At 38.7% G+C, this 27,218-nt stretch overlaps 1 protein-coding gene and 1 long non-coding RNA gene across 3 annotated transcripts in view; one reads left to right on the forward strand and one right to left on the reverse strand.

The window, feature by feature from the left end:
* The first annotated feature begins 1 nt into the window (after position 1).
* Positions 2 to 13,112, forward strand: LOC123652304. The gene is made up of 3 exons (XR_006741569.1): positions 2 to 289; positions 10,253 to 10,334; positions 12,981 to 13,112. It is a non-coding gene; the product is annotated as an uncharacterized LOC123652304 (long non-coding RNA).
* LYPLA1 (lysophospholipase 1) overlaps positions 6,086 to 27,218 on the reverse strand; it is a 29,197-nt gene continuing 8,064 nt past the window's right edge. Inside the window, exons 2-9 of one of the 2 annotated variants that reach the window (XM_036436935.2) lie at positions 20,000 to 20,065; positions 18,494 to 18,624; positions 18,356 to 18,403; positions 15,939 to 16,009; positions 14,266 to 14,339; positions 13,018 to 13,119; positions 11,152 to 11,328; positions 6,086 to 8,028 (exon numbers count right to left, since the gene is read on the reverse strand). In XM_036436935.2, the coding sequence (XP_036292828.1) occupies positions 7,975 to 8,028; positions 11,152 to 11,328; positions 13,018 to 13,119; positions 14,266 to 14,339; positions 15,939 to 16,009; positions 18,356 to 18,396 (519 nt within the window). In that variant the 5' untranslated portion in view covers positions 18,397 to 18,403; positions 18,494 to 18,624; positions 20,000 to 20,065 and the 3' untranslated portion in view covers positions 6,086 to 7,974. The remainder of the gene's footprint in view (positions 8,029 to 11,151; positions 11,329 to 13,017; positions 13,120 to 14,265; positions 14,340 to 15,938; positions 16,010 to 18,355; positions 18,404 to 18,493; positions 18,625 to 19,999; positions 20,066 to 27,218) is intronic. The other variant, XM_036436934.2, reaches the window with a different exon arrangement.

Consider the following 27,218-nt stretch of genomic DNA (forward strand, 5'->3'; position numbering starts at 1 on the left):
AAACCCCGCGCGCTCCGGGCAGTCGCTACCAATCGACAGGGGAGCATCGATGCGAAGGGGCGGGGCTGCGCGCCGGCCGGCGCCGCGGCGGTGGGGCGGTGAGCCAGCTCGGCGTCGGCGTTTCCCGCCTGGCCGCCGGGGAAGCCTACGGGCGGCGAGGCGAGGCGGGCTTTCGGCGCGCGTTCATCCCGGGCCCGCCTCCCCACAGAAGGAAGCTTCTCCCCGGGCCGGTCTCCCGAGTGGCCCGAAGGTTTGGAACCTGCGGAGGCCCACGGAGCTCTGAACCGAGGTGGGTTTGCAGAATGGAACGCTGTCGTTTACTAAAACCAGCGACACCCAAGCATCTGCTTCGTAGACGACCTTGGAAAACAGACACCCCTCCCTAGAGCCGTTTGTCTATGGGTTAATTTTTGTTGTTGTTTTTGTTTTTTATCATATGGGTTTAATCCTAAGTTTTTCCTTCGTGTTTTTATACTTTTTTTTTTTTTTTACATTTTTCTTATTGTTGATAATATTAACAGATATGTCCCATTTCCCTCCCAGCTCTTTCCCATCCCCACCCCTAGGTCATCCCCTGCGGCTGGGGCTGGGGCTGGGGCTGGGGCTGGGGCTGGGGCTGGGAAAAGGCTGCCTGGTGCGCAACTTTGGTCCTTCGGACAGTGGTCGGCAAACTCATTAGTCATAGAGCCGAATATCAACAGTACAACGTTTGAAATTTCTTTTGAGAGACAAATTTTTTAAACTTCTAAACTTCACTTCTTCAAAATAGACTCGTCCAGGCCGTGGTATTTTGTGGAAGAGCCACACTCAAGGGGCCAAAGAGCCGCGTGTGGCTCGCAAGCCACCGTTTGCCGACCACTGATCCAGGAAAGGAAACCGTGAACTGTGGATCTCTTGCAGCTCCAAACACATTGCCCAGGGACACTCACAGGTAGTATCTGACATTGGCCTGCACCAGAGCCCCTCCCAAGAGGCCCCAGGAACATCTAGCATAGTTTCAGGGACCTTTCAAACAAAATGAAGCATAACAACACCCCCATGTTGGCGGTGGAAGAAGAGGGAGAACAAAGGATGAAGAACCTAGGAAGAAATAACAAAAAAATTCCACAACTTGAAGAAAAAAGACACGGAAGAAACTCGCAAACAAGATGAACACAAAGAGGCCAACACCAAGATTAAAATGGCAAAGTTTAAAGACAGAACATCAATGTTGAGAATCATTGATTGCCTGCCTCCTGCATGTCCCACACTGGGAATGGAGACTGCAACCCAAGCATGTGCCCTGACTGGAATCGATCTGTGATCTTGTTGATAGACACTTAACCACTGGGCCACTCTGGCCGAGCAAGAGGCAGTCTTAACAATCAGAGCAAGACAGTTACCTACAAGGGAGCTCCCATAAGACTGTCAGCTGATATTTATCTCCACAGAAATATTTCAGGCCAGAAGAGAATAGTTTGAAATACTTCAATATTTAAAGTCATGAAAAGTGAGGACCTAGAACCAAGATTACTTTACCCAACGATGCTATTGTTGTACTTCCAATCTTACAAAGGATGCCTCAAGAAGTCGAATTATGGAATCATTTATTAAAAGCCGGCAGCATACGAGGGGCAAAAGAGCTCCTGGTCTCGCAGCTCTAACAAGCTTGCCACCCCTGGCTTATATTGGCAGAATATCACAAAGGTATCGATTACATCTTTGGGTCTGGAATGAGGAACCTGGGTCACTTAAAGCAGTTGCAGAAGCGAAATTGAGCGAGTTAGTTATCTAAAGTATATTTTTGGGTCTATGGATCACTGAATCAACAGAAACACATTATCTGGAACCACCGGAGGAATTTAGAACAATTGTGCTGTCCAGATTCTGGGACCACTGAGAACCGAAATGCATTATCTGTAGCTACTGAGGCAATTTAGGGTAATTGTGCTGTTCTGATTCCGGGGCCACTGATCAACTGAAACTCATTATCTGTAGCTACTGAGGCAATGTTAGGATAATTGAGCTGCCTTGGTTCCAAGAAGAAAGTGCTTCAATAACCAGTGAGATCACAATCAATGGGATACTCAAACCGCCATCAATGGAGCACTCAATCTATTGGGATAGCATACATTAGTTCAGAAAAATCAAAATAACTGTTCTATTGTTTCAGCAAGCAAATGAGTACAGAACCCAAAACAGCAGAGTCAAAATATTAAACAGCAATTTTTACCCAAGCATTTTTGCCACCATGCTTCACTATCCATTTTATTTTTTTTATTTTTTTAAAATATATATATTTTATTGATTTTGTACAGAGAGGGAGATAGAGAGTTAGAAACGTCGATGAGAGAGAAACATCGACCAGCTGCCTCTTGCCCATCCCCTACCGGGGATGTGCCCGCAAGCAACGTACATGCCCCTCACCGGAATCGAACCCGGGACCCTTCAGTCCCGCAGACCGACGCTCCACCACTGAGCCACACCGGTTTCGGCTTCACTATCCATTTTAAAATTGAAGGAGAAGCTTTGCCCAGTGGCAGTATCTTGGCCAATGAGGTGTATCCAAGGTATTATTATTGCTAATTGAAAAAAAATAATTAAAATAAAATTGAAGGAGAAATAAAGATCTTGCCAGATTTCATTACCACTAAGGTAGTACTTCAAGAAGTGTTATAAGACCTTCTTAAAGATGCAGGAGTACGAAAAAAGAAGAAAGAGAAGAGGAAAAGATGATAAAATAAAATGGCAAAATATATGTAACTATCAGTAATCACTTTACATGTAAATGGCTTAAATGCACCAATCAAAAAAGGATATAGTAACTGAACGTATGAGAAAACGAGAACCATATACTGCCTGCAACAGACCCTACACTAAAAGTAAAGGGACAGAAAAAAGTATTTCATGCATATGAGAAAAAGCTGGGGTAACAATAGTGTGGTGAAGTCCTCTGGTGGGGGGTGAAGGGGAACAGGGTGGTAGGGGATAAAGGGGAAGGACATCTGTAATACCCTGAACATAAAAATAAAATTTAAAAGATAGGTGATAATAAATGTTGGCAAGAATGTGGAGAAAACGGAACCCTCACGGTGACTGAAAATGCAAAATGGTGCAACCACTTTGGAAAACAATCTGGCAGTTTTTTAAAAAGTTAAAGATAAGATCAAGCAATTCTATTTATAAATATATTACCAAGAGAATGAAAACATATGTTTACTTGGATATGAATGTTCATTGTAGCAGTATTAATGCCCATAGTGGAAATGACCCAAAAGATGAATGGATTAAAAAATGTGGTCATTTCATACAATGAAATGTTAATTCAGCAATAAACAGAAATGAATTACTTAATGATACATGCTACAAAATATGTACCTTGAAAACATTTTTTTTATATATATATATATTTTATTGATTTTCTTACAGAGAGGAAGAGAGAGGGATAGAGAGTTAGAAACATTGATGAGAGAGAATGATCAATCAGCTGCCTCCTGCACACCCCCCACTGGAGACGTGCCCGCAGCCAAGGTACATGCCCTTGACTGGAATTGAACCCGGGACCTTTCAGTCCGCAGGCTGACACTCTATCCACTGAGCCAAACAGGTTTTGGCTTGAAAACATCTTAATATAAAAGGCAGTCACAAATGATTCCATTGATATGAAATGTCTAGAATAGACAAATCTAGAGACCAAAAGTACAGTAGTGCTTTCCTAGGGCTTAGAAAGGTGGGGAAGTAGAAACGGGCACAGGATAGTTGCTATAGGGCACAGGGCTACTTTATAGGGTCATGAAAATATTCTCAAATTGTGATGATTAATAATTTTGAATATAGGAAAAGCTACTGATTTGTATACTTTAAATGAGCAAACTGCATGGTATGTTCATTATATCTCAAAGCTGTTACCAAATATATATATATATATATATATATGGTTTGTATTATGTATATGGTGACTGAAGGAGATTTGACTTTGGATGCTGAACATACAATGCAATATACAGATTGTGTATAGGGTTGTATACGTAAAAGCTATATAATTTTATTATCCAATATCAGCTCAATTAAGAAGTTGTGGTACACATATACAATGGAATATTATTCAGCCATTAAAAAACAAAAACGTGCCGGGACCAGTTTGGCTCAGTGGATAGAGCGTCGGCCTGCGGACTGAAGGGTCCTGGGTTCGATTCTGGTCAAGGGCATGTACATTGGCTGCAGGCACATCCCTGGTGCGGGATGTACAGGAGGCAGCTGGTCGATGTCTCTCTTTCATCGATGTTTCTGGCTCTCTATCCTTCTCCCTTCCCCCTTCCTCTCTGTAAAAAATCAATAAAATATATTTAAAAAAAACAAATAAAATAAAAAAACGTACCATTTACAACACATGTGTCAAACACAAGGCCCGCGGGCCAAATCCGTCCCGCCAGGCCTTGCAATGTGGCCCACACCGCACTGTCATCACTGCACTCCTCTGTGTTTCCATCACAATGACAGTTTATGACTGTTCAGTAAACCATTCGGCCCGCGATTTAGGCTGGATTTTAGATTTTGGCCCCTTCTCTGATTGAGTTCGACACCCCTAATTTACAACAACATGGGTGGATCTAGAGGCTGTTATAGTAAGTGAAATAAGACAAAGACAAATACGTAATTTCATCTACTTGTGGAATATAAAAAACAATAAGTGAACAAACAAAACAAACTCATAAGTACAGAGAACAAACATGGGTTGCCAGATGGTAGGGGGACTGAGTGGATGTGTGGGGAAAAATTGAAGGGATTAATAAATACAATTTGCAGTTACAAAATAGTCATGGTGATATAAAGTACAGTTTAGGGAATACAGTTAATGATGTCATAACTATATGTATGATGTCAGGTAGGTGACTTATTGGGGGTATCATTTCACACGTTATATAAAGGTCTAACCACCACCTCAAACTAATATAATATTAGTTTGTAATTGAAACAGAAAAGTCTTTAAAAAAATTTGGATAACTGATTTATGACACTAATTAAAAACAACAAACCACGAATCCTATATAATAAAGAGGTATTGGTAATATGCAAATTGACCATCACTCCAACACACAAGATGGCCACTCCATGTGGTCAAAGTCGGCCACCCCCATGTGGACACAAATTGGCCACCAAAAGATAGCCAGAAGGAGAGGGCAGTTGTGGGCCATCAGGCCAGCAGAGGGTAGTTGGGTGTGACCAGGCCTGCAGAGGTGGACAGTTGGGAGGGGACAAGGACTGTGGGGGATGGGGGGGCAGTTGGGGGTGACCAGGCCTGTAGGGGAGGGCAGTTGGGGGGAACTAGGCCTGCAGGGGAAGGCAGTTAGGGGCAACCAGGCCTGCAGGGGAGGACAGTTGGAGGCAACCAGACTTGCAAGGGAGGGCATTTAGGGGTGACCGGGCCAGCAGGGGAGGGCAGTTGGGGGTGACCGGGCCAGTAGGGGAGGGGAGTTAGGAGTAACCAGGTCTGCTGGGGAGGGCAATTGGGGGAACCAAGCCTGCAGGGAAGTTGGGGGTGACAGGGCTGACAAGAGCGGGCAATTACAGGTAACAAGGCTGGCAGGGGAGGGTAATTAGGGGCAATCAGGCCAACAGGGAAGCAATTAGGTGTTGGTCAGGCTGGCAGGGGAGTGGTTAGAGGCAATCAGGCAGACAGGTAGGTGAGCGGTTGGGAACCAGCAGTCCTGGATTGTGAGAGTGATGTCCGACTGCCAGTTTAGGCCTGATCCCAGTGGGCAGTCAGATATCCCTCTAGGAGTCCCAGATTGGAGAAGGTGCAGGCTGGGCTGTGGAACACCCCACCACCCATGCATGAATTTTGTGCACCGGACCTCTAGTATTATATAAAAGGATGATAAAAGAAAACACCAAACAAAACTTCTTAGTTTAGGAATGCTAAAAAATAATGTATTTTTTAGCTTATTAAAATTTCATAGCAAGAGCTTTTCTCATGCCTGGTTCCATTTCTCAATGTATATTCTTGTGATTACATTGACATTTTCCTCCTTTTCATTATAGACAGTCATTTCAAGGCAAACCCAAATGTTAAAAGTAATCTTCAAAAAAGCAGTCACAAAAAAAGTGAGAATTACATTTTATTTCACATTAATAGAAACAGTGGGAAAGATTTACATTTTCCCCACATTACAGCACATTTCAATATTATCTCTTACGATAAATCATATCTTGCTGATCTATATAATTGAAACAAATTTATATTTTTCAAGGTAAATCAAAATGACTTATTAAATGATTGTTTAAAAATTTTAAATCGACATAAACATATGGCTTCATTATTAACATTCTATATAGTCCATTACTAAAGATGCATTCCTAACATTGTTTTAGTCAGTTGGAATACAGAAGAAAAATTATAACAGCTCAGAAGTATGAAGCATACATTTTTGTTACACATTAAACTGTGTATTAACCATATGCATTGAATTCTGACTAACCTTCATAGCCGACAAATTTGTTTTCAAATAGTTTTTACCAATAATCTAAAAATTCCCAACTATTTAAAATCAAATAATTGCTACTTTTATGTTTGCACAAAGTTTTGTTTTTTTTTAAATCATCTGACTAAAGTGAAAATTTCAAATAAATTCATTGGCAGATGAAAGTAAAGAAAAATTTTCTAATGGACTGTTCATTTCCTGCAGTAGCTGATTTCAAACATATGTACAAAATATGCAAACTCATATTTTCCGCTACAAGGAGAATCATCTTAGAGCAAATCATCTTAGAAATACAGTTTTTAAGATTGGTCTTAAATCTTCCAAAACATACTAGAGTATGACCTAGTAATTATTTTGAGTGAATTACAGAAAAATACAACCACAGAATTATTCCTTACCTAGACTGAAAATTCTATTAACTATTATATAAGTCTAACTTTGGACTAAGGTACAGTTTAAAAAATAAGTAATGTAGGAAGTCTGAAGTGATGTTTGGTTTCTTTATGTAAATGTAAATATATTTTAAATACCATCATGTTTATGATTCAGAATGTTAAATTACAGCATATATTGATAGCAGATTTGTATGGCAAGGAGGCAATATTTGGTCTGTTATGAAGGATAAAAGGAAAGAATACATTTATTTTTGGAGAGGAAAACAGAATATTAAGAAATTGTGCTCTGGCTGGGTAACTCAGTTGGTGAGAGTGTCATCCCGAAATGCCAAGACTCTGGTTTCGATCCCATCAGGGCACATACAAGAATCAACCAGTGAATGTATAAATAAATGGAACAACAAATCAATGTTTCTCTCTCTCTTTCTCCCCTACTCTGCCTCTCTCTCTCTCTCTAAAATCAATAAATAAATACAATTTTAAAGAAATTGTAATAGGGAAAGAAAAGCCTGGTCCCCAAAATAAAAGGGCCATTCGTTGAAGAGAGCAATGCTACTCTTTATTGACACTTAGAAGCAATATCCCTGTTATTAGGAATAATGTGGTAACACCTCATTCTTTTTATGTATTATAATCATTAAGTATATCTGATACAAATAGAAAAAGTACACATACTGCATGGTGACTAAGTAATTTTGGAATAAGTCCACAGACTAAGTCACAGCATTCATAAATAGTTTATATCTTAACTGCTCATTTATCCCTGAACAAGTTTTCATTAAGCAGACTAATAATTTTCAAATGATGTAATAGAAAAATCTGGATGTAGTATTTTATTATTTTGCCGAATTACATGTTGGGAGAAAGAAGCTAGCTGTTTCACTTATGCTAATGCTAGTATATTCTGGATCATGTTATACAAATTCATGTACTGAAATGTTAAAGATCGTACATTTTCCACAAGGAGATATTTAGACTGTGTCATTGGTGTGTAATTAAAAAAAAAATTTTAAGATTGCAAACATTATAACTTTCGAGATCTGGCACAGGAAGAGGTTTACTCTCTACTAGATACAATGATGCTGGTGTGTACTTCTACACAAGGCGCCTTAGTGATGTCAATCAACTGGAGGTAGGATTTTATCGATGAATTGCCTGATGTCCAGCATTTCCTGTTTGGAATAAAGTGATTTAATAAGCAAGTTACACAAATCAGAAATTAAATCCCCACTAAAATACCACTAACTAAACCCGTGGTGTGTGTACATAAGGTGTAACAATATTTTTACTACTACTATCCCTTGGATTTTTTCCCTCATGATATCCTCCCATGGTGATTCTTCACTGATCAATAATATTGATAATTATTCTAAACCTTGACTACAAGCTTGAGCTTCAGACAAGGATTTCCAATATCTGATGAAATAAAAAGTTATAACAGAGAAAGGAGCCTCCAATAGAAATTTCATATCATTTTGATTATTGTACATTCAATATGGCTCACACTAATATCTACTCCCATGAAAATGCCTGCATTTTGCTATACCTGAACAAATAAAACATGGGGGTGAGAAGGGATGAAGGGGTCTTAGAAATGACAATAACCTATACCGAGAAGTATTAAGAAGTATACAATGACTGCCAACTACATATACGTGGGAAAGCCTAGCTTTTAACATTCTCTTGTGAGAATGAAATGCTAAATCCACAGCATAAAATATTTTTGGCCTTGCTTCAGGATTTTGATATAATCAACCATTAGAAAGATAGCAAGCACCTAAGATAAGCCTGGAAAGATATGAAAATTAGTATAACCCAAATATAAATATTACAGCAAACTGTGTAATAAAAGACCCCTGTATCTGTTTCACAGTTGTCTCATTTCCCCTAAACATATTTCATTTCCTCCAATCAACTCTAGTATTTCAAAACTTAGCCCCCACAAATCAGCAATGCAGAAAGCCTTCAACCTGATACCTTAATTACTCAGAAAAAAAGCCACAGCATGAAAGTGATCTATTTTACAACTCTACAGTCCTTTAAAAGTTTCCTGTGACACCATCTCCTACTTTTCTAACTCTTCTCACTTTCTGTACCTAATTTTTCATCCAGTGTCCTCCAATGTGATTGCATAAAAAATCATCTAAGGAGCTTTTATTTAAAAAAAACAACTCCATACAAACATAGATGCGAGTTCAACCCCAAACCCCCAGTGGGCTGAGTCCGAATCACTGAATTTGGAGTTTGGGGATCTGTATGTTTATTAAGGTCTGGGGTCCTTATGGTACAAAGTCTACTTGGAAAACCACTGTTCTATTATAGATCCTCAGTCCCTCCTGGATGCTCACAGTGCCACCTTCCTTACTGGATTCAAAACTTCATGACAGTTCCCTTTTGTTTGTTTTTTTATGTTATTGATTCCATAAAACCAAAAAGTTATTTTAAAAGAACTTCTAGAAAACTGTGGGTATGACATCTGTTTGATAACTCTTAATTACAGAAAGCATATAGACCCACAAGTTACAAAAGCAAGGAACCACTGTGACAGTTTCAACCCTGTCCTTACAAATACCCTACATCTCAGGCCCCTTGTCTTTCTGGATAAATCATATTACGACCTGCTGTCTCTGCACTAAAGCAAGTGATTTAGCCAGGTTGAGCCGTTAGTTGCAAATGGTAACATAAACTACCTCCATGTTTAGCCACCAATTTTTAGTATAGGCTTCCCTCAGCCTCTAAATCTGTCCAGGCCTCCTTCCTTCTTATTAAGTGACCACATCTCCCCTATTTTACTGAAAAGATTGAAAGGATCTAATATAGGCTCAAAACTACTTTCTATCATATCTCAATAACCCATTCATATTCATCCATCCTCTTCTATCTTGATTCCAAAGTATTTTTCTCCTCTTTTAAGGCAACCACTACCCGTTTCAGGACTTAATTACATCATCCCTCTAGGACTTCCCATTATCAGTTCCCAACCTATCAGGGTCTCTTTCTTCCATCCTGTTAAATAAAGAACCTTCCTACTCTTTTGCAATTTTTCCAAAATCTTTTTTTTTAAAGGTTTATACATGTTGCCTCTACTTCCTCATTTCCCTGTCTACTTCACATAATCTATTTCAGTTTGGCTCTAACTCCCCAAACATCTGAGGTGCCTTCTTACTGGATAGTTTCTTCCTGGCCTATTTCTCCTTAGTCATTCTCTGAATCATCAGTTATTCCCATCTACTCAAAAATTCTCTCTTCCTGTACTCTAACTCAATACTTAACTCCTTTGAACTCCCACAGAGTTCTATCCCTTAAATTTTTTTCTCATGATATTCTCCCATGGTGATTCTTCACTGATCAATAATATTGATAATTATTCAATAATTATTCAAATCTTAATTACAGGCTTGAGCTTCGGACAAGTATTTCCAATATCCCATCCTGATATTATGGGAGCACACCAATCTCTATATGGTCATTAAACTCAGTAAGTATATCTCCTTCCTGTTACCCTAAAACTGTTCCTTGTACTACATACTTTATGAGTGGCATCATCTTCATCATCTGAGTTAGAAATATAAGGCCTCATTGATACTTTCCTATTCCACAGAATTAATCACTAAATCCTAATGGATTCTGCTTCACTTTTTTCTAGGATAGACATTACATGTTGCTTTGATTTAAAAAATAAAGAAAAAGTCAATGGCTTTCTGCTGTTTAGAGAACAAGTCCATTCTCAACACAACATAAAAGCTCTGAACAATCAAAAATTTCCTTTCTGCCTCTATTCTATGACACCTAGCTTTTCATGAGTCTACAGTCTAATGGGACAGCTTGCTTCTCTTATCCTAGTCTTTTCTTTGCACATTTACTATTTAAATCCTACCCTATTCAAAATCTAGCTCTTTCATCATGATCCAGTGTCTCCTAAGATAAAGTTAATCTCACCCTCTCCAGTTTTTCAAGTAGCCTTTTAAAACTTCCAATAGAACATATATCACATCTGCTTTCTATACTTCTCCCCTATTAAATTTTTAATGTTAATGAATCCTTTCTAAATTTTAATAAAAGGAAATTTTTTTTTGGTCTTAGAATTATGTGCAATGCTTGCATGTAACAGGAAATCAGTGACTGTTTGTTGAATTAATTGAAGAAGCTTTGATCTAAGTCCTGCTAACCTATGACTCAGAGTGAATTCATTAACTCCTTTAAAATCCCAAATGGTCAAATATTATTTATCTTGCAATATCACATGGAAAAAGAAGCAAATTACGTCTCTATAATCACTGTTTCCAGATATTTACCTGTGGACATGAACTATGCATCATGCCTTCATAGACTTTGAAGGTTACATTGGCTGGATTTACCAAAGTTTTTAGCTTTTCAGCAGTAAGAGAACCAAACATTAGAGGAACTAAAGGATCAGCATCTCCATGGCACTGAAGAATAGGAATATCTCTATTAACACCACTGATAGGACCCTGCAAAAACAAAACAAACAAACAAACAAAAAAAAAGCCCACAAAATAAACGTAGTATTATTTATTCAAATATATAGAACATTAAGCCAGGCATTTAAAACTATAGATAGATATGTGCATACAACATGTTATTACTTATAAGTTATATTTGGCCATAGAAATAAAATTCCTGCCATTCTTATAATCTCCACATCTCTTTATTTAAACAGAGGACATACGAATCACCTTGTCATATATTTTGTTTTTTCAATAAATTGGTTCCTTGAAGTAGATTCTATTCTTTATCTAGTCATACTGTCCTGACATGAGGTATGTTTCAGCTGACCCATGTTGTTCTCTTATTTAATTGACTTTAAGTAAGATGGTTAAGCCCTGGCCAGACAGCTCAGTTGGTTATAGCATCATCCCAATAAGCCAAAGTTGCCAGTTTGACCACAGGTCAAAGCACACACAAGAATCAACTAATGAATGCATAACTAAGAACAACAAATCAATGCTCGTGCACTTGCACGCTCTCTCTGTCTCTCTCTTTCTCCTTTACAATAAATAAATAAATAAAATAAAGTTAATAAATAGCACTTAATATGTAACCAAAGAGTTACTACATAATGACAAGAAAAAAACCTTATATTTAAAGACAAATTTGAAAATAAAATGCAGTCTACACCTCTCATGTATACTATATACTGATCTACCCTGTTGGGTATTTAGAAATTATATTTTATTTTGCAAAATCTGCTATCAGTGAGCATACTGAACATTCAAAAATATTTCTATGTATAAAAAATAGCCCTATTTTTTATATATCTTAAAATATATCAATCACTTTATTTTTTTAAAATATATTTTATTGATTTCAGAGAGGGAGAGAGAGAGATAGAAACATCAATGATAAGAGAGAATCATTGATTGGCTGCCTCCTGGTTGCCCCCCACAGGGTAACGAGCCTGCAACCCGGGCATGTGCCCTTGACTGGAATTGAACCTGGAACCCTTCAGTTCACAGGCCAATGCCCTATCCACTGAGCCAAACCAGTTAGGGTTCAACCACTTAAGATTTATGACAGTAGGACTTATTTCTTCCATTCTATATGGGTACACTACAATGAAGACAATGCAGTGTACCCATAAAAGCCTAGTAATACATCACAAAAGCCTAAGAAAATTCTGCCTGACCAACATGGCTCAGTGGTTGAACAGTGACCTATGAACCAGGAGGTCACAGTTTGATTCCCAGTCAGGGCACACGCCCAGATTGTAACTCAATCCCCAGTAGGGGGTGTGCAGGAGACAGCTGATCAAGGATTCTCCCTCATCACTGATGTTTCTATCTCTCCCTTTCCCTTCCCCTCTGAAATCAATTTAAAAAATATTAAAAGTTTAAGAAAGTTCTTGTTAAAAAAGTATGACAATTATAAACTCTGGGTTTTGAATGATGATGTATCAATGTAGGTTCATTGATTGTAATCAATGTGTTATTGTGCTGCAGAATGTCAAAAAGGGGGGAGGCTGTGCATGTATAGACACAGTGGGTAGGTGGGAACTTTCTGTACTTTCCACTCGATTTTGCTGTGAACCTAACGCTGCTCTAAAAAAAATAAAAGTTTATTTTAAGAAATGACCCTCTCCCCAATGTTCTCTGTTATCTCTTAGCTCAGTCATCTCATGTTGCATGAAGCAATCAGACTACCTGTGGAAATGAAGAACGAAGTGGAAGCCAGCAACTGAGGGCAGTGACACCAGCCAGTTTCTGCTGTGTGGTCAGAGCAGTGTATAAAGATAAAGCTCCTCCCTAGAAAGACAAGCAGGAAAAGTCAATGGAACACATCCTTGGTTAACAGCAACTTAAGAAGTTTCTTGTTATAAATAATGTACATAAACAAATCAAACTGTCAAATCAGGCAAACAAGTAGAAATACATGCACACCCCACTGTGTCCTAAAGCACACGATTCTCTACACTGAAGACCAGTGGGAGAACTTAGCAACTACCCAGTCAGTCCAGACACAGTGAATCAGAGTTAGTTGCTGGATTTACAACTGCCTTAGAAGCATTATAGATTCATAGTTACTATTTTCTCCTCTGAAAAGTCTTCGTATAAAATCAAATCTCATCTTAAACTAGTTTATTTTACAAAACAGTAATTCAAGATAATGAAGACTATGTAGCAGACAACTTTTAAGTATCTGCCTACCCAGCTCCCAACACCCTGCATTCTAGGAACTGCATTCCCAGCAGTCATCTAGATGCCATGTCACTCTGGCCACGCTCACGAGTCACTAGACCATGTGAAAACGTGAGATCCCTTTCTCATATGAGATAGTTCTTTCTCCTAGGATTCTGAAATTGGGACTCAGTGACTGTCAGTCTGTCAGTGTGGTTGGAACAAATATATAAACTCAAAAACTCTACAGTAATAGCAGGAGAATCGGCAAGGCTCAACCAATGGGAATCTGTGACAAGAAGAGGAAAGAAATTCTCTTGTCTTCTACCTTACTGTTCCTATCAGTAGTCTCTCCTAGACAGGGGCCTTATACCTCTATTTAGAGTTTTATTTAAAGAGCTATAGAGAGTTAACATTCCAGATTCCAATCAATTTACTTAATAAATCTATTTTCAAGACATACTCTATAGCAGCAGTCGCCAACCTTTTGGACCTCGCAGACCACCAGTGGTCCATGGACCACCGGTTGGCAACCGCTGCATACAGTAAAACTATTGCTGAAAAGAGAAAACCAGAAAAGCAAGGGTATGACGTATTCTCTCAATTAATAGTTATTTCTAGTCTGTTCGAACTTAACCCAGCATTAAAGGTAAGCAGTATATCAGTTTCTATAACACCTAAAAAAAGAGGAGACATTATAGAGAAGGATTGAAGCCACTGACTTCTAGATAAATATACTGATGGTACTGACATACCACCCAAAATTTATCTTACCTGAGAAAATCCTCCCAAAACAATTCTGTCTGAAGGAATGCCATTCTTCACCTCTTGGTCTATCAAAGTTTTTACTAAAAACAACATGAAAGTGATATTACTAATACTTTCAGCTCATTGATACAATTTAAATAGAAAAAGGATTTAATGACAGAAAAATAGAAAGTATATTAAAGGTCAAAACAAGTGAAAAACTTGAAGCATTCTGCTAAAATAGAAAATTAGAATGCCATTTTCATGATAAAACTCGGATTTTGCATGTGGTGCTTACACTGGTGAATTGTTTCTTGTTACATAATTTGTAAAACATGTAAAATATGTGAATACTCTTTTATGCATGGCCAATTCTGTTCATATACATTTTATATTTCTCTCTTCAAGGGACCATAGGCATTTGTATCTAAAAGTTATAATTTAAAATTTTAAGTAATTAAGCAGATTGCATGGTTTGTGATTTACAGTATTTAAACAGTTCATTCTATTATCTTTTTTTTTTTAATGGCAGTATTATATTTTCCTATAGCCAGTATAAGAAACAAATGAGTTTTTTCTTTCTGCAGTGATGAGAAAGTCATTGATCAGCTGCCTCCTGCACGCCCCACACTGGGGATTGATGTTCCCTGACAGAGAATCGAACTGTGACCTTCTGGTTCATGGGTCGATGCTCAACCACTGACCTACACTACCTGGGCAGTCCGTGTTCGTTATGCAAAATAATAAGCAAGATTAAGACATTCATAAGGCAGCATGGAAAACTAACCAGAGAACAGACTTTGGAGATGGGAATACTTGTTTCATAGGAGTGTTAAATGAGATGATTTATAAGAATTACCTAGCTTTTTTAATATTACCACACTAAAATTAACCATTATATTGTTTTCATTATATGTATCATTACATCATTATATCATTATTTTCATCCTTATTTCAAGTCTCCTTAATGAAGATAACTGGCCACAGCTATTAAACATTTTGTTATTTTCTCCATTTGATATGTAAACCAAAGCAAAATTAATTATCCAACAGTTGAAGTTTAATAACTGCCATTCCTCCCTGTCCACCTCACCTTCACTGAGCATAGTTAGACCATGTGGCCATCACAGCAAACAAGTTAGAGAGGGATCAGAAAGGAAGTAAACAGCACCACCTCCCAAGTTCACATAATTGTGTAATAATTCATCAACATCAATAAAACTGTTGTCTATTAAAAATATATAAGTATGCTCTTCACCGCCGGGGAGGTGGAGCATGAGCGCATGTGTTAGGACCCGAAAGATGGTGAACTATGCCTGGGCAGGGCGAAGCCAGAGGAAACTCTGGTGGAGGTCCGTAGCGGTCCTGACGTGCAAATCGGTCGTCCGACCTGGGTATAGGGGCGAAAGACTAATCGAACCATCTAGTAGCTGGTTCCCTCCGAAGTTTCCCTCAGGATAGCTGGCGCTCTCGCAGACACGCAGTTTTATCCGGTAAAGCGAATGATTAGAGGTCTTGGGGCCGAAACGATCTCAACCTATTCTCAAACTTTAAATGGGTAAGAAGCCCGGCTCGCTGGCGTGGAGCCGGGCGTGGGGAAAAAAAAAAAAAAAGAAAAATATATAATATATATATATATATATATATATATATATATATATATATATATGCTCTTGTTTATAAAACTACTCTGTACTTACCATATTCTGCTGCATGTTTAATTCCAGGTTCATCCTCCTGTGAATCTGGTGAAAGCCCAATAATATCAAACCTGGAAAATAAGGCAAAATCTTAAAAGAATATCTATTCATGGTAAGTGTGTTCTACTAAACTTGTGGTAGTTGGGATAAAAAGTACTGGCATACATATTCTCTAGAACAGTGTTTCCCAAACTTTTGACATATGTGTACCCCTTTTATAATTTTCGTAACGCTGAGTACCCCTCTTACTCATGAGAACGTAGAATTAGGCACAGCTAAGCACAGTGCAGTGCATATCCCCACCAAACTCCGGTGCAACACGTACCCCCACCAAACTCTTCCCGTACCCCTGGGGGTACGCGTACCACACTTTGGGAAACACTGCTGTAGAACATGAAATCAATTAAAATGTCTTCAGAGGTGAAACAATTAAATGCATGACTGACATTCTCGTTCCTTTCATCCCAACTAGATATAGATTCTAATGTTAAGTCACAGTGCTACATAATTTTAGGATAAGAATATCTAAGAGATAATCTAGTCCAATCTTTCATCCAAGCAGGAATCTCAATCCATACTCCCAAGAAGTTTCAATACATTTCAGTTACTCCTTTCCTCTTTTATTGTACTAGAGGCCCAGTGCACAAAATTCGTGCTTGGGATGTGAAGTGTCCCTCATCCCAACCTGCACCCTCTCCAATTTGGGACCCCTCGAGGGATATTAAACTGCCCGTTTAGACCCGATCCCACCAGACATCCCTCTCACAATCCAGGACTGATAGCTCCCAACTGCTTGCCTGCCTGCCGTCCTGATTGCCCCTAACCGCTTCTGCTCGCCAGCCTGATCACCTCCTAACCACTCCCATGCCAGCCTGATTGATGTCTACTCCCCTGCCAGCCTGTTTGCCCCCAACTTCCCTCCTCTGCTGGCCTGGCCACCCCTAACTGCCTTCCCCTACAGGGTTGATCACCTCCAATTGCCCTCCCTTGCAGACCTGGTCCCTCCCAACTGCCCTTCTCTGCTGGCCATCTTGTGGTGGCAATCTTGTGTCCAGATAGGAGCATGATCTTTGACCTCATGGGGCAGCCAGCTTGTGTTTGAGTGATGGTCAATCTGCATATTACTCTTTTATTAGATGGATAGAGGCCTGGTGCATGGGTGGAGGCCGGCTGGTTTGCCCTGAAGGGTGTCCTGGATCAGGGTGGAGGTTCCCTTGGGATGTGGGGTGGCCTGGGCAAGGGGCCTGTGGTGGTTTGCAGGCTGGCCATGCTCCCTGGCAATCCAAGCAGAGGCCCTGCTATCTGGAATTTATTTACCTTCTACAATTGAAACTTTGTAGCCTGGAGCAGAGCCAAGCCTCCTGCTTGCTCCATGGCTGCAGTTATTTCTGTTTGAATTTGTTTACCTTCTATAATTGAAACTTTGTTTCCTTGAGTGGAGGCGTAGGCCAGCCAGGGCAGGTGGAAAGCTTTGCTTCTCTGTTACCGAGGGCAACCCTAGCCTGCTCTCTCCACTCTATGGCTGCTATCATTTTTTTTTTTATTTATCTTCTATAATTGAAAGTTTGTATCCTTGAGTGGAGGTCTAGGCTGGCCAGGGTGTGTGGAAAGCTTGGCTTCCTCTATTGCTGGGGAACCCAAGCCTCTCAACTGCCCTCTGTGGCTGCAGCCATCTTGGTTGGGGTTAATTTGCATACTCACTCTGATTAGCTGGTGGGCGTGACTTGAGCAGAGTGTTGGCTAATTTGCATATTACTCTTATAAGGTAGGATAAGTTGCTGAAACTGGTTTGGCTCAATGGATAGAGCGTCGGCTTGGGGACTGAAAGGTCCCGGGTTCGATTCCGGTCAAGGGCATGTACCCTGTTTGCAGGCACATCCCCAGTAGGGGGTGTGCAAGAGGCAACTGATCGATGACTCTCTCTCATTGATGTTTCTAACTCTCTATCTCTCTCCCTTCCTCTGTACAAAATCAATAAAATATATATTTAAAAAAAAAAAAAAAGAGGGCCCAAGAGGAAATGGCTTGGTTAAAGAATTCATCAATCAATCAATCAAATAAATAAATAAATAAATTCATCAATCTTCCCCAAAAGGGAAGAAATAGAAGTGTAAAGAAGCTGTTGCTTAACCAGAGTAATTGCTAGATGGGGTCATTCAATGTTTGGTTATTGAAATCAACAAAGGTTTATTAAGCAGTATTTCTATTCACCCATTCTCTCCTGTTTCTCTACCTATTGGTGCAGTTCCTGAAGTTTACCCATGAATCTAAAATATAAAACTTAAGTAATTAAATAAAGGTTGAATTTAAAGTGAATTATATAACTTTGCCACTTAAATTTGCTATACACAAAAGTACCTCTGATCAAGAAAATTAAGTATAAATAAAATGTTCTTATTGAATAAATAAGTTCTTACCAAGAAGTCATGGCCATGTTCATATTTAATGTCACAGGCATAACTGGTCTACATGGAAAGAAAAAAAAACCCAGCAAAATTAGAGTAACTTAACAAAGCATAAAACCTCATAAAATTCCATCAATTAAAGATAATTACTTGAGGCTTATGTAAAACTGCTATGATTTTTAACATCTGAGTGTTTCACTGCATCCACACCTGTACAGTTCGATTTTGCATACCAGCAGTCTTCAAGTGTGTTCTGAAAACAGAGCAGCAGCTGGGAAGATCTAAGTTTGACAAATAAAAAAAAACTTTTTCCTTTCTCAACACCCTCACTTAGTACTTTCAAACCCAAAACCAATAACCAGGAAAGTTGGAAATGAATAAAATATAAAACTCTGGCTAAGGGACTAAAAATATGACCGATTTGTTGAATAGGTACTAGAGTAGGGGTGTCGAACTCAATCAGAGAAGGGGCCAAAATCTAAAATCCAGCCTAAATCGCAGGCCGAATGGTTTACTGAACAATCATAAACTGTCATTGTGATGGAAACGCAGCGGAGTGCAGTGATGACAGCACGGTGCGGGCCACATTGCAAGGCCTGGCGGGACGGATTTGGCCCTCGGGCCTTGTGTTTGACACGTGTACTAGAGCATCAATTCCTATATGCTCAGGTTATATTTTTTTGTGTGCTTGTTTTCTAGTTCTTAGCTATATATCTGCATGTTTAAGAGATCATTAAATAAGAGAAATATAAGCTTTTCATAAGTGTTCTTTACACCCAATTCAAGTTTATGATGAAAAATTTGCTGGACAATCTGAATGTAAATAGGTACAAAAGAAAAATAAATACACTAGGACTACATCCCTGAGTCATGAAATATGTATACCTTAGAGATCATAAAATCTTATCAAAATTTCTAGGAGAAATAAAACTTTCCTAGGTTGGGAAAGAGCCTTAAACCAAATCCAATTCTTGGGACAGTAACAATATAGCAAATTTCCAATATAATCAACAATTCTATTGCTTGGAAACAGGACTCTTTTCTTACCTAATCTCAGGTGTTTTTCCTCTTTCCATTTCCACTTTCATATTTATCACCTGACTGCTACTATGGTACTACTTCTGAGGATGAATTACTAAGCTACTGGCATGTGTATAATCCCATTTGTCTTCTCAGCAGCCTTTGATCTACAGACTTGCCCCACCAATGTGGCTTAGTGGTCGAGTGTCGACCCATTAACCAGGAGGTCACCTTCCTATTCCCAGTCAGGGCACATGCCTGGATTGTGTACTTGACTGACTTCGCAACCTAGGTATGTGCACTGACCAGGAATAAAAAAACGCAATCTTTTTGGGGTACAGGACAATGCTCTAACCAAGCCACCCCAACAGGGCATTAATCTTTATTTTATTATTTTATTTTATTTTTTTACCATTTTTAAATTTTATTTTTCAATTATAGTTTCCATTCAATATTAATTTGTATTAAGTTCAAGTGTACTCTAATAGGTTTTTTTTCCCCTAATAGTTATTTTTAAACTGAATATTTAAAAGATAAAAATTAATTATATTCAAGTGCTTTTCTAGAAAAGTAAAGCTATTACAATTATTCCTCTCCAGATTCTGAATCACAAGCCTAAAGATTAAAAATACTTACGCATGCGGGCAGATGTATTTGATGTGTGATCTTCTGATACGTGCAAAGGCTTCTTCCCATCCGTGCCTGGTAGAGAAATTATTTGAACAATGCCATTAGATACTGTTTTTGTTCATGCCCAATAAACTAATATCAGAATAGTATTATTAAAAAGTTTGTGAAAATTGTCAAAACCGGTTTGGCTCAGTGGTAGAGCGTCGGTCTGCGGACTGAAAGGTCCCAGTTTCGATTCCGGTCAGGGGCAAGTAGGTACCTCAGTTGCGGGCACATCCCCGGTAGGGGGTGTGCAAGAGGCAGCTGGTTGATGTTTCTCTCTCATCGACGTTTCTAACTCTCTATCTCTCTCCCTTTCTCTCTGTTAATATATTAAAAAAAAAAAAAAAAAGTTTGTGAAAATAAATGTTAACCTCTTAAAATACCTTAAGTGTGGGCCTTTGATGCTATTAAAATACCAGCACCAACCTAGAAACAACCCAAAGACTATTGTTTCAACTTTATCTATGGCTAACGGTCATTTCTTTTGATTTCTGAAAAGAATTGTTTTCTTTTACGTATTTCCACAGATCTTTATATCTTTAATATCTTTATGACTTTATAATGTGCCTAACAAGTTAGGCAAGACATAATTCACATTTTACATTTTTAAAAAGCCTCATAGGAGTAAAGTAAATCAGCTGTCTGGTATCTCTTTATGATTACTGCACTATTAAAAATAAATTTAACTACTAGCTTTGCAAATAGTATACTTGGATTTTAATGTACAAAAGAAGCAATATTATGCAGCAATAATAAATACCTGGTTTATGAACTGCCACTACCAGATTCTGGGCCCAGACCAGAAATTTACCACTCTGTGCCACTCAGAGACCTTTTCAACATGGTACTCCTTATAAAATACAAAACCTATCTGCTACCCCTGCAAAAGATAACAGTATAGCATATTATAAAATGTGCCATCCATGGTCATTGCCAATACTAACTTTATGTATACTGTTTCAATTTCTCTTTTTTGTTTTTATTGTGTTTTCTATTTCAAGCTTTGTGCCAATAATTGGGGGAAACTAAATAAGCCCTAAACATCATTTTATTATTTTAGCTCATTACAGCTTTGAGACTATGTAGTCTCTAAAGATAACACTTATAAAACACAATTTCCCACCTATTAAAGAGTCCAAACTGGAATAGTAGCAATTGGTCAACCTCAAAGCATGACTCCATATAATAAAAGCTTGATTTAACGAGGCTGGCATCCTCACACATTTATATTTTATAAAGTAAAGCCACTTTAAAAGTTTATTAGGAAGTAAAGACAAGTTAATGGTGACTACAGAAACAGAATTAAATTTTTATTTATTTATTTATTTTTTTTAGATTTTTTTAATTAAATTATTATCTGTGCACATATTTTACCATTACCCCCCCTCCCATACATACCCTCCGTCCCCAGAAAATTTTAAATATTAATTTTAGAATTGTTCTTAAAACAGTAAAATCTCAGCTATTTTTCCACACCAAAGGGTTCTTAAGACTGACTTTTTAAATACTCATGTCATTACATAGCTCTCATATACGCATACATTTAGCTAAAAATAAAAAAGCTAGAGTTCAGTGTGGTAAAGTACAATACAAGAGCTTTAGGATACAGACTCTATAGTTCAAAGGTTTATTCACTATCTAGAGGCCCAGTGCACGAAATTTCTGCAAGGGTAGGATCCCTAGTGGCTGCCATAGGGGCCTCCCTTCAGCACTGCCCCCTGGTCGTCAGCACACATCATAGAGAGCGATTAAACTCCTGAGGGCACACTTTACATATTAAGCTTTAATATACATACACAAGAGACCTGGTGTACAAATTCATGCACTGGTGGAGGAGCTGGGAGGCAGAGGGGCTGTGAGAGGTTGGCTGGCCATCGAGGTTGGCTGTGGGCGCACACTGACCATCAGGGGGAAGCTCTTTTGTCTAAGTGTCTGCCCCTTGGTAGTCAGTGTACACCTTAGCGATTAGTCGACCCGTCGTTCCGGCAACGGTTGCTTAGGCTTTTATATATATAGGTAGAGTCCTGTATGAGGTGAGGCTGTTAATGAGTTCCTTTTCAATTATGCAACACAAATATGTAGTGAAGCAATATGTCACATTAAAACCTTAATTATTAGTGATTCTACCCACTATTTGTGTCCAAAATGGGAATGTCATAATTATTGGGATGAATTATTCATCTCTATTTTGTGCTATACACATAGTCTTTAACTAACACTAGTGGAACAGGCCAGGAAAATGCCTTTCTTATAACAAAACACATGTTCAAGAAAAGAAAAAAAAAGCTAGAAATGGAATTTTAAAAAAAAATCACAGTTATCCTACATGCATGAAAAATACAAAAATTTATGGCCTATGTCCTCCGTGAACCTACAATCTAGAAGGAAGTGTAAGGTATCAGTAACTATACAAATGAAAATTTAAGCACTACAAAAAATTATGAAAAATGTCACAATATGGGAGAGGATACGGTTACTTTCAGCTGTGGAGATCAGGAATCTACAGAGAAGCTGTAAGATATAGAACATGTTTTTCCCATCAAACACAAACATACACACACACGCACATACACACACTATAGTGGGTTTTATTCCTTATAACAATTAGGAAGGAAAGTAAAACAAAAGAAAATGAAAAGCATTTTTGATAGCACAATCAAGAAAAATAAAATAGCCGAGACCGGTTTCGCTCAATGGATAGAGCGTCGGCTTGGGGACTGAAGGGTCCCAGGTTTGATTCCGGTCAAGGGCATGTACCTTGGTTGCGGGCATATCCCCAGTAGGGGGTGTGCAAGAGGCAGCTGATCGATGACTTTCTCTCATCGATGTTTCTAACTCTCTATCTCTCTCCCTTCCTCTCTGCACAAAATCAATAAAATATATTAAAAAATAAATAAAATAAAATAAAATAAAATAACCAACATTTCAATGAACATGCTTCTATTTTTATGGGAATTTGCTGTATCTACAATTTTATAATGTACTTTTTTTTGCATGTAAATGGCTGGAATTCTAATTTACAGAATATTCTTCTTTAGTTGAACAATTTAGTTGGCAAAATGGATATAAATAATTGATTCAACTATATGCTGTGAAGAAAAGACTCACTTGAGATCTAAAAACACAAACAAGTTAAAAATAAATGGACGGAAAAGGTTGTTATACTAACAACAGATGAAATAGACTATATAAAAAAAAGGTTAAGAGGTAAAGGAGGACATCATATATTAATCAAAGTTTAAATACAGCAAGACATATCAATTATGAACATTTATGTTCACAATGATACACCATCAAAATACATGAAGCAAAACCTGAAACAATTGAAGGGAGAAGGCAGCAGTTCTACAACAGCTGAAGACTTCTATACCCTGCTCTCTATTAATAGATAGAACCAGACAGAAAAAAAGTAATAAAAGAGACTCAACTTAATAAATCACCTAGCTGTAACAAACATATACACAGCACTCTACCCAAAAACAGCACACATATTCTCAAGTACAACTGGAACATTTTCCAGGGCAGGCCATAAGTTACATAGGCCACAAATTAAGTATCAACAGGTCTTTTTAAAAATATATATATTTTATTGATTTTTTACTGAGAGGAGGAGAGAGGGACAGAGAGCTAGAAACGTCGATGAGAGAGAAACATCGACCAGCCGCCTCTTGCACACCCCCTACCAGGGATGTGCCCGCAACCAATGTACATGCCCTTGACCGGAATCGAACCTGGGATCTTTCAGTCCCCAGACCAAAGCTCTACCACTGAGCCAAACGGGTTTTGGCTTGTATCAACAGGTCTTAAAAGACAGATATCATACAACATATCTTCTCAGACCACACAGGATAGTTAGAAACCAATAGAAAAGTAAATTTGAAAATTCACAAAAGTGTGGATACTTTTTTATTTATTTTTTGTTTTTCTTATAGAGCCATTTTACTGCGAAGGAACCGCTAAGCTAAAGCCAGCCCATTGTTTTTCTTATATAGCCATTTTATTGAGATGTAATTAACATCATTCAGTTCACCTCCTAAAAGTGTACAACTTTTATTTTTTTAATTTCAACACAATCAATTTTAGAGCATTTTTTATCACATTAAAAAAAAAACTTGTACCTCTAATCTCCTTGTTCTAGTAGTAGGCTGGAAGAGCAGCACACTAATCTATTTTCTGTCTCTACACATTTGCCTCCTCTGGACATTTCATATAGATGGAATCATACTTCGTGACTGGCTTTCTTTCACTTAGCATACTGTTTTCATTCATCCACATTGTAAGAGTATTTACTCTTTATGGCCAAATAAAATTCTGTTGTATGGCTATACCATTATTTAACTATCAATCAGTTGATGGACATTTGGGTTGTTTATACTGTTTTGCTATTATGACTATTGCTGAGGTGGACATTTGTGTACATGTTTTTGTGTGGATATGTTTTTCTCTTGGGTATATATCTAGGAGTGGAATTTCTGGGTTGTGTGGTAACTTTGTTTCACAGTTTGGGAAACTGTCAGGATGTTTTCCAAAGCATTTTATATTCCCATGAGCAGTGTAAAAAGATACCAATTTCCCCATATCCTGTCAACACTTGTTATTATCGGTCTTTTTTATTACAGGCATCCTAGTAGGTGTGAAGAGGTAACTCACTGTGGGTCTTTTAAATTCATTTTTTTAAAAATATTTTATTGATTTTCTACAGAGAGGAAGGGAGAGAGATAGAGAGTTAGAAACATCGATGAGAGAGAGTCATCGATCAGCTGCCTCTTGCACACCCCCTACCGGGGATATGCCCGCAACCAAGGTACATGCCCTTGACTGGAATCGAATTCCGGGACCTTTCAGTCCCCAAGCCGACGCTCTGTCCATTGAGCCAAACTGGTCTTGGCTAAATTCATTTTTCTAATGTGACATAACTGACATATAGCACTGTATTATTCTTAGGTGTACAACACAAATTATTTGATATATGTATATATTGCAAAATGATTACCTCAATAAGTTAATATCCATCAACACAAAGTAAATTTTTCTTGTAAGAACTTTTATGGTTTACTCTCTTAGCACCTTTCAAATATATCATACAATACTGTTAATATATAGTCCATTACATCTCCAGGACTTTTTTTAACCTTATAACTGGAAGCTTGTATTTTTTTACTACCTTCTCCTATTTCACCCATACAACCACAATTCTGTTTTCTTAGATTCCACATGTGAGATAACGTAGTATTTGTCTTTCCTGTCTGACTTAAGTTCCACCCATGTTGTTCCAAATGGCAGGGTTTCCTTCTTTTTATGACAGAATAATATCCCGTGTGTGTGCATTTCTTTATTCCTTGATCCACTAGTGGACACTTACTTAGGTGTTTTCCATGTCTTGGTAATCCTATATAATAAAGAGGTAATGTGCAAATTAAACATCATGCCCTCACAAGATGGCTGCCTATGACCAGGCCAGCAGGGGGTTTAGTGAGAGACAACCAAAGGACTGAACAAAGAGGCTACAGGGGCAACCAGGTCAGCAGGAGGATTAGTGAAGGATGAACAAACAACTGAAAAGCAGGCTGCTTGGGGAGACCAGGCTGGCGGGGGGGGGGGGGGGGGGGGGGGGGGGGGGGGGGGGGGGGGGGGGGGCATGAGGGATGACCAGGCCAGCAGAGGGAGCAGTTGGGGGCAATTAGGCTAGCAGAGTGGGACAGTTGGGGTGACCAAGACAGTGGGGGTGGAGGGCAATTAGGGGCAATCAGGCTGGCACACAGAGGCAGTGAGGGGAGACCAGGCAGGCAGGTGAATGATTAGGAGCCGGCAGTCCAGGATTGGAGAGGGTGCAGGCTGGGCTGAGGGGGATTCCCCCCCGCCTGCCACATGAATTTCGTGCACGGGGCCTCTAGTCTATATATAAAAGCCTAAGCAACTGTTCAACAGTTCAACTAGTAGCTATGACGTACACAGAACATCAGGGGGCAGGTGCTCAATGTACAGGCATGGAAACATGGAACAGACTGATGAATCTCAGAGGGAAGAGGGGGTTGAGGGAGGGCGGGAAAAGATTAACCAAAGATCTTATATGCATACTAGAGGACCAGTGCATGGGTCTGTTCACCTGTGGGGTCCCTTGGCCTGGCCTATGGGGATCAGGTCAAATCTGTGCACTGGGCTTCCAACATCCCTCAAGGAGTCCTGGATTGTGAGAAGGCACAGGCCAGTATGCAAGGGTTCCCCTCTTCCATATCCTTACCAACTCTTATTGGTGTATTTGATTGGCATTCTGACAGGTGTGAGGTGCTACCTCATTACAGTTTTAAGTTCTTTGGAAATTTTGGATATTAAACCCTGATCAGCTGTAACATTGGTGAATATCTTCCATTCGGGAGGCTGTCTTTCTGCTTTGTTGATGGTTTGCTGTGCAAAACCTTTTTAGTTTGATATAGTACCATTTAAAAAAAACAGTTTCCCTTGCCCTAGGTGATATATAAAAAATAATATGTCTGCCCTAGCCAGTTTGGCTCAGTAGATAGAGCGTTGGCCTGTGGACTGAAGGGTCCCAGGTTTGATTCCAGCCAAGGGCACATGCCTGGGTTGTGGGCTCAATCCCCAGGAAGGAGCATGCAGGAGGCAGACAATCAATGTTTCCCTCTCATCATTGATATTTCTATCTCTCCCTCTTCCTTTCTCTCTGAGATAGATAGATATATATATATATATATATATATATATATATATATATATATATATAAAATGTCTGAGATGTTACTGCCTGTTTTCCTCTAGTTTTAGTTTTGTGGTATTGAGTCTCACATTTAAGTCTTTAATCCATTTTGAGTTTATTCTTATATAATAAACTCAACATGGATATCAAAATCTGGTGTAAAAAAGTGGACTAGTGTTTTCCCCCCTCATGTTTCTGTCCAATTTTCCCAACGCCATTTGCTGAATAGACTGTCTTTACCCCCTTCTATATATTCTTGCCTCATTTGTCAAATATTAATTGCCCATATAGGCATGGTTTTATTTCTGGGCTCTGTATTTTGATCCATTGATCTATATGTCTGTTTTTATGCTAATACCATGCTGTTTTGATTATGACAGCCTTGTAATATAGTTTCATATCAGGTAGTGTGATACTTCCAACATTTTTCTCAAGAATGCAGTGGCTATTCGAGGTCTTTTGTGGTTACAT

Source organism: Pipistrellus kuhlii, unplaced genomic scaffold, assembly GCF_014108245.1.
Source record: "Pipistrellus kuhlii isolate mPipKuh1 unplaced genomic scaffold, mPipKuh1.p scaffold_m20_p_14, whole genome shotgun sequence".
NCBI lineage: Eukaryota > Metazoa > Chordata > Mammalia > Chiroptera > Vespertilionidae > Pipistrellus > Pipistrellus kuhlii.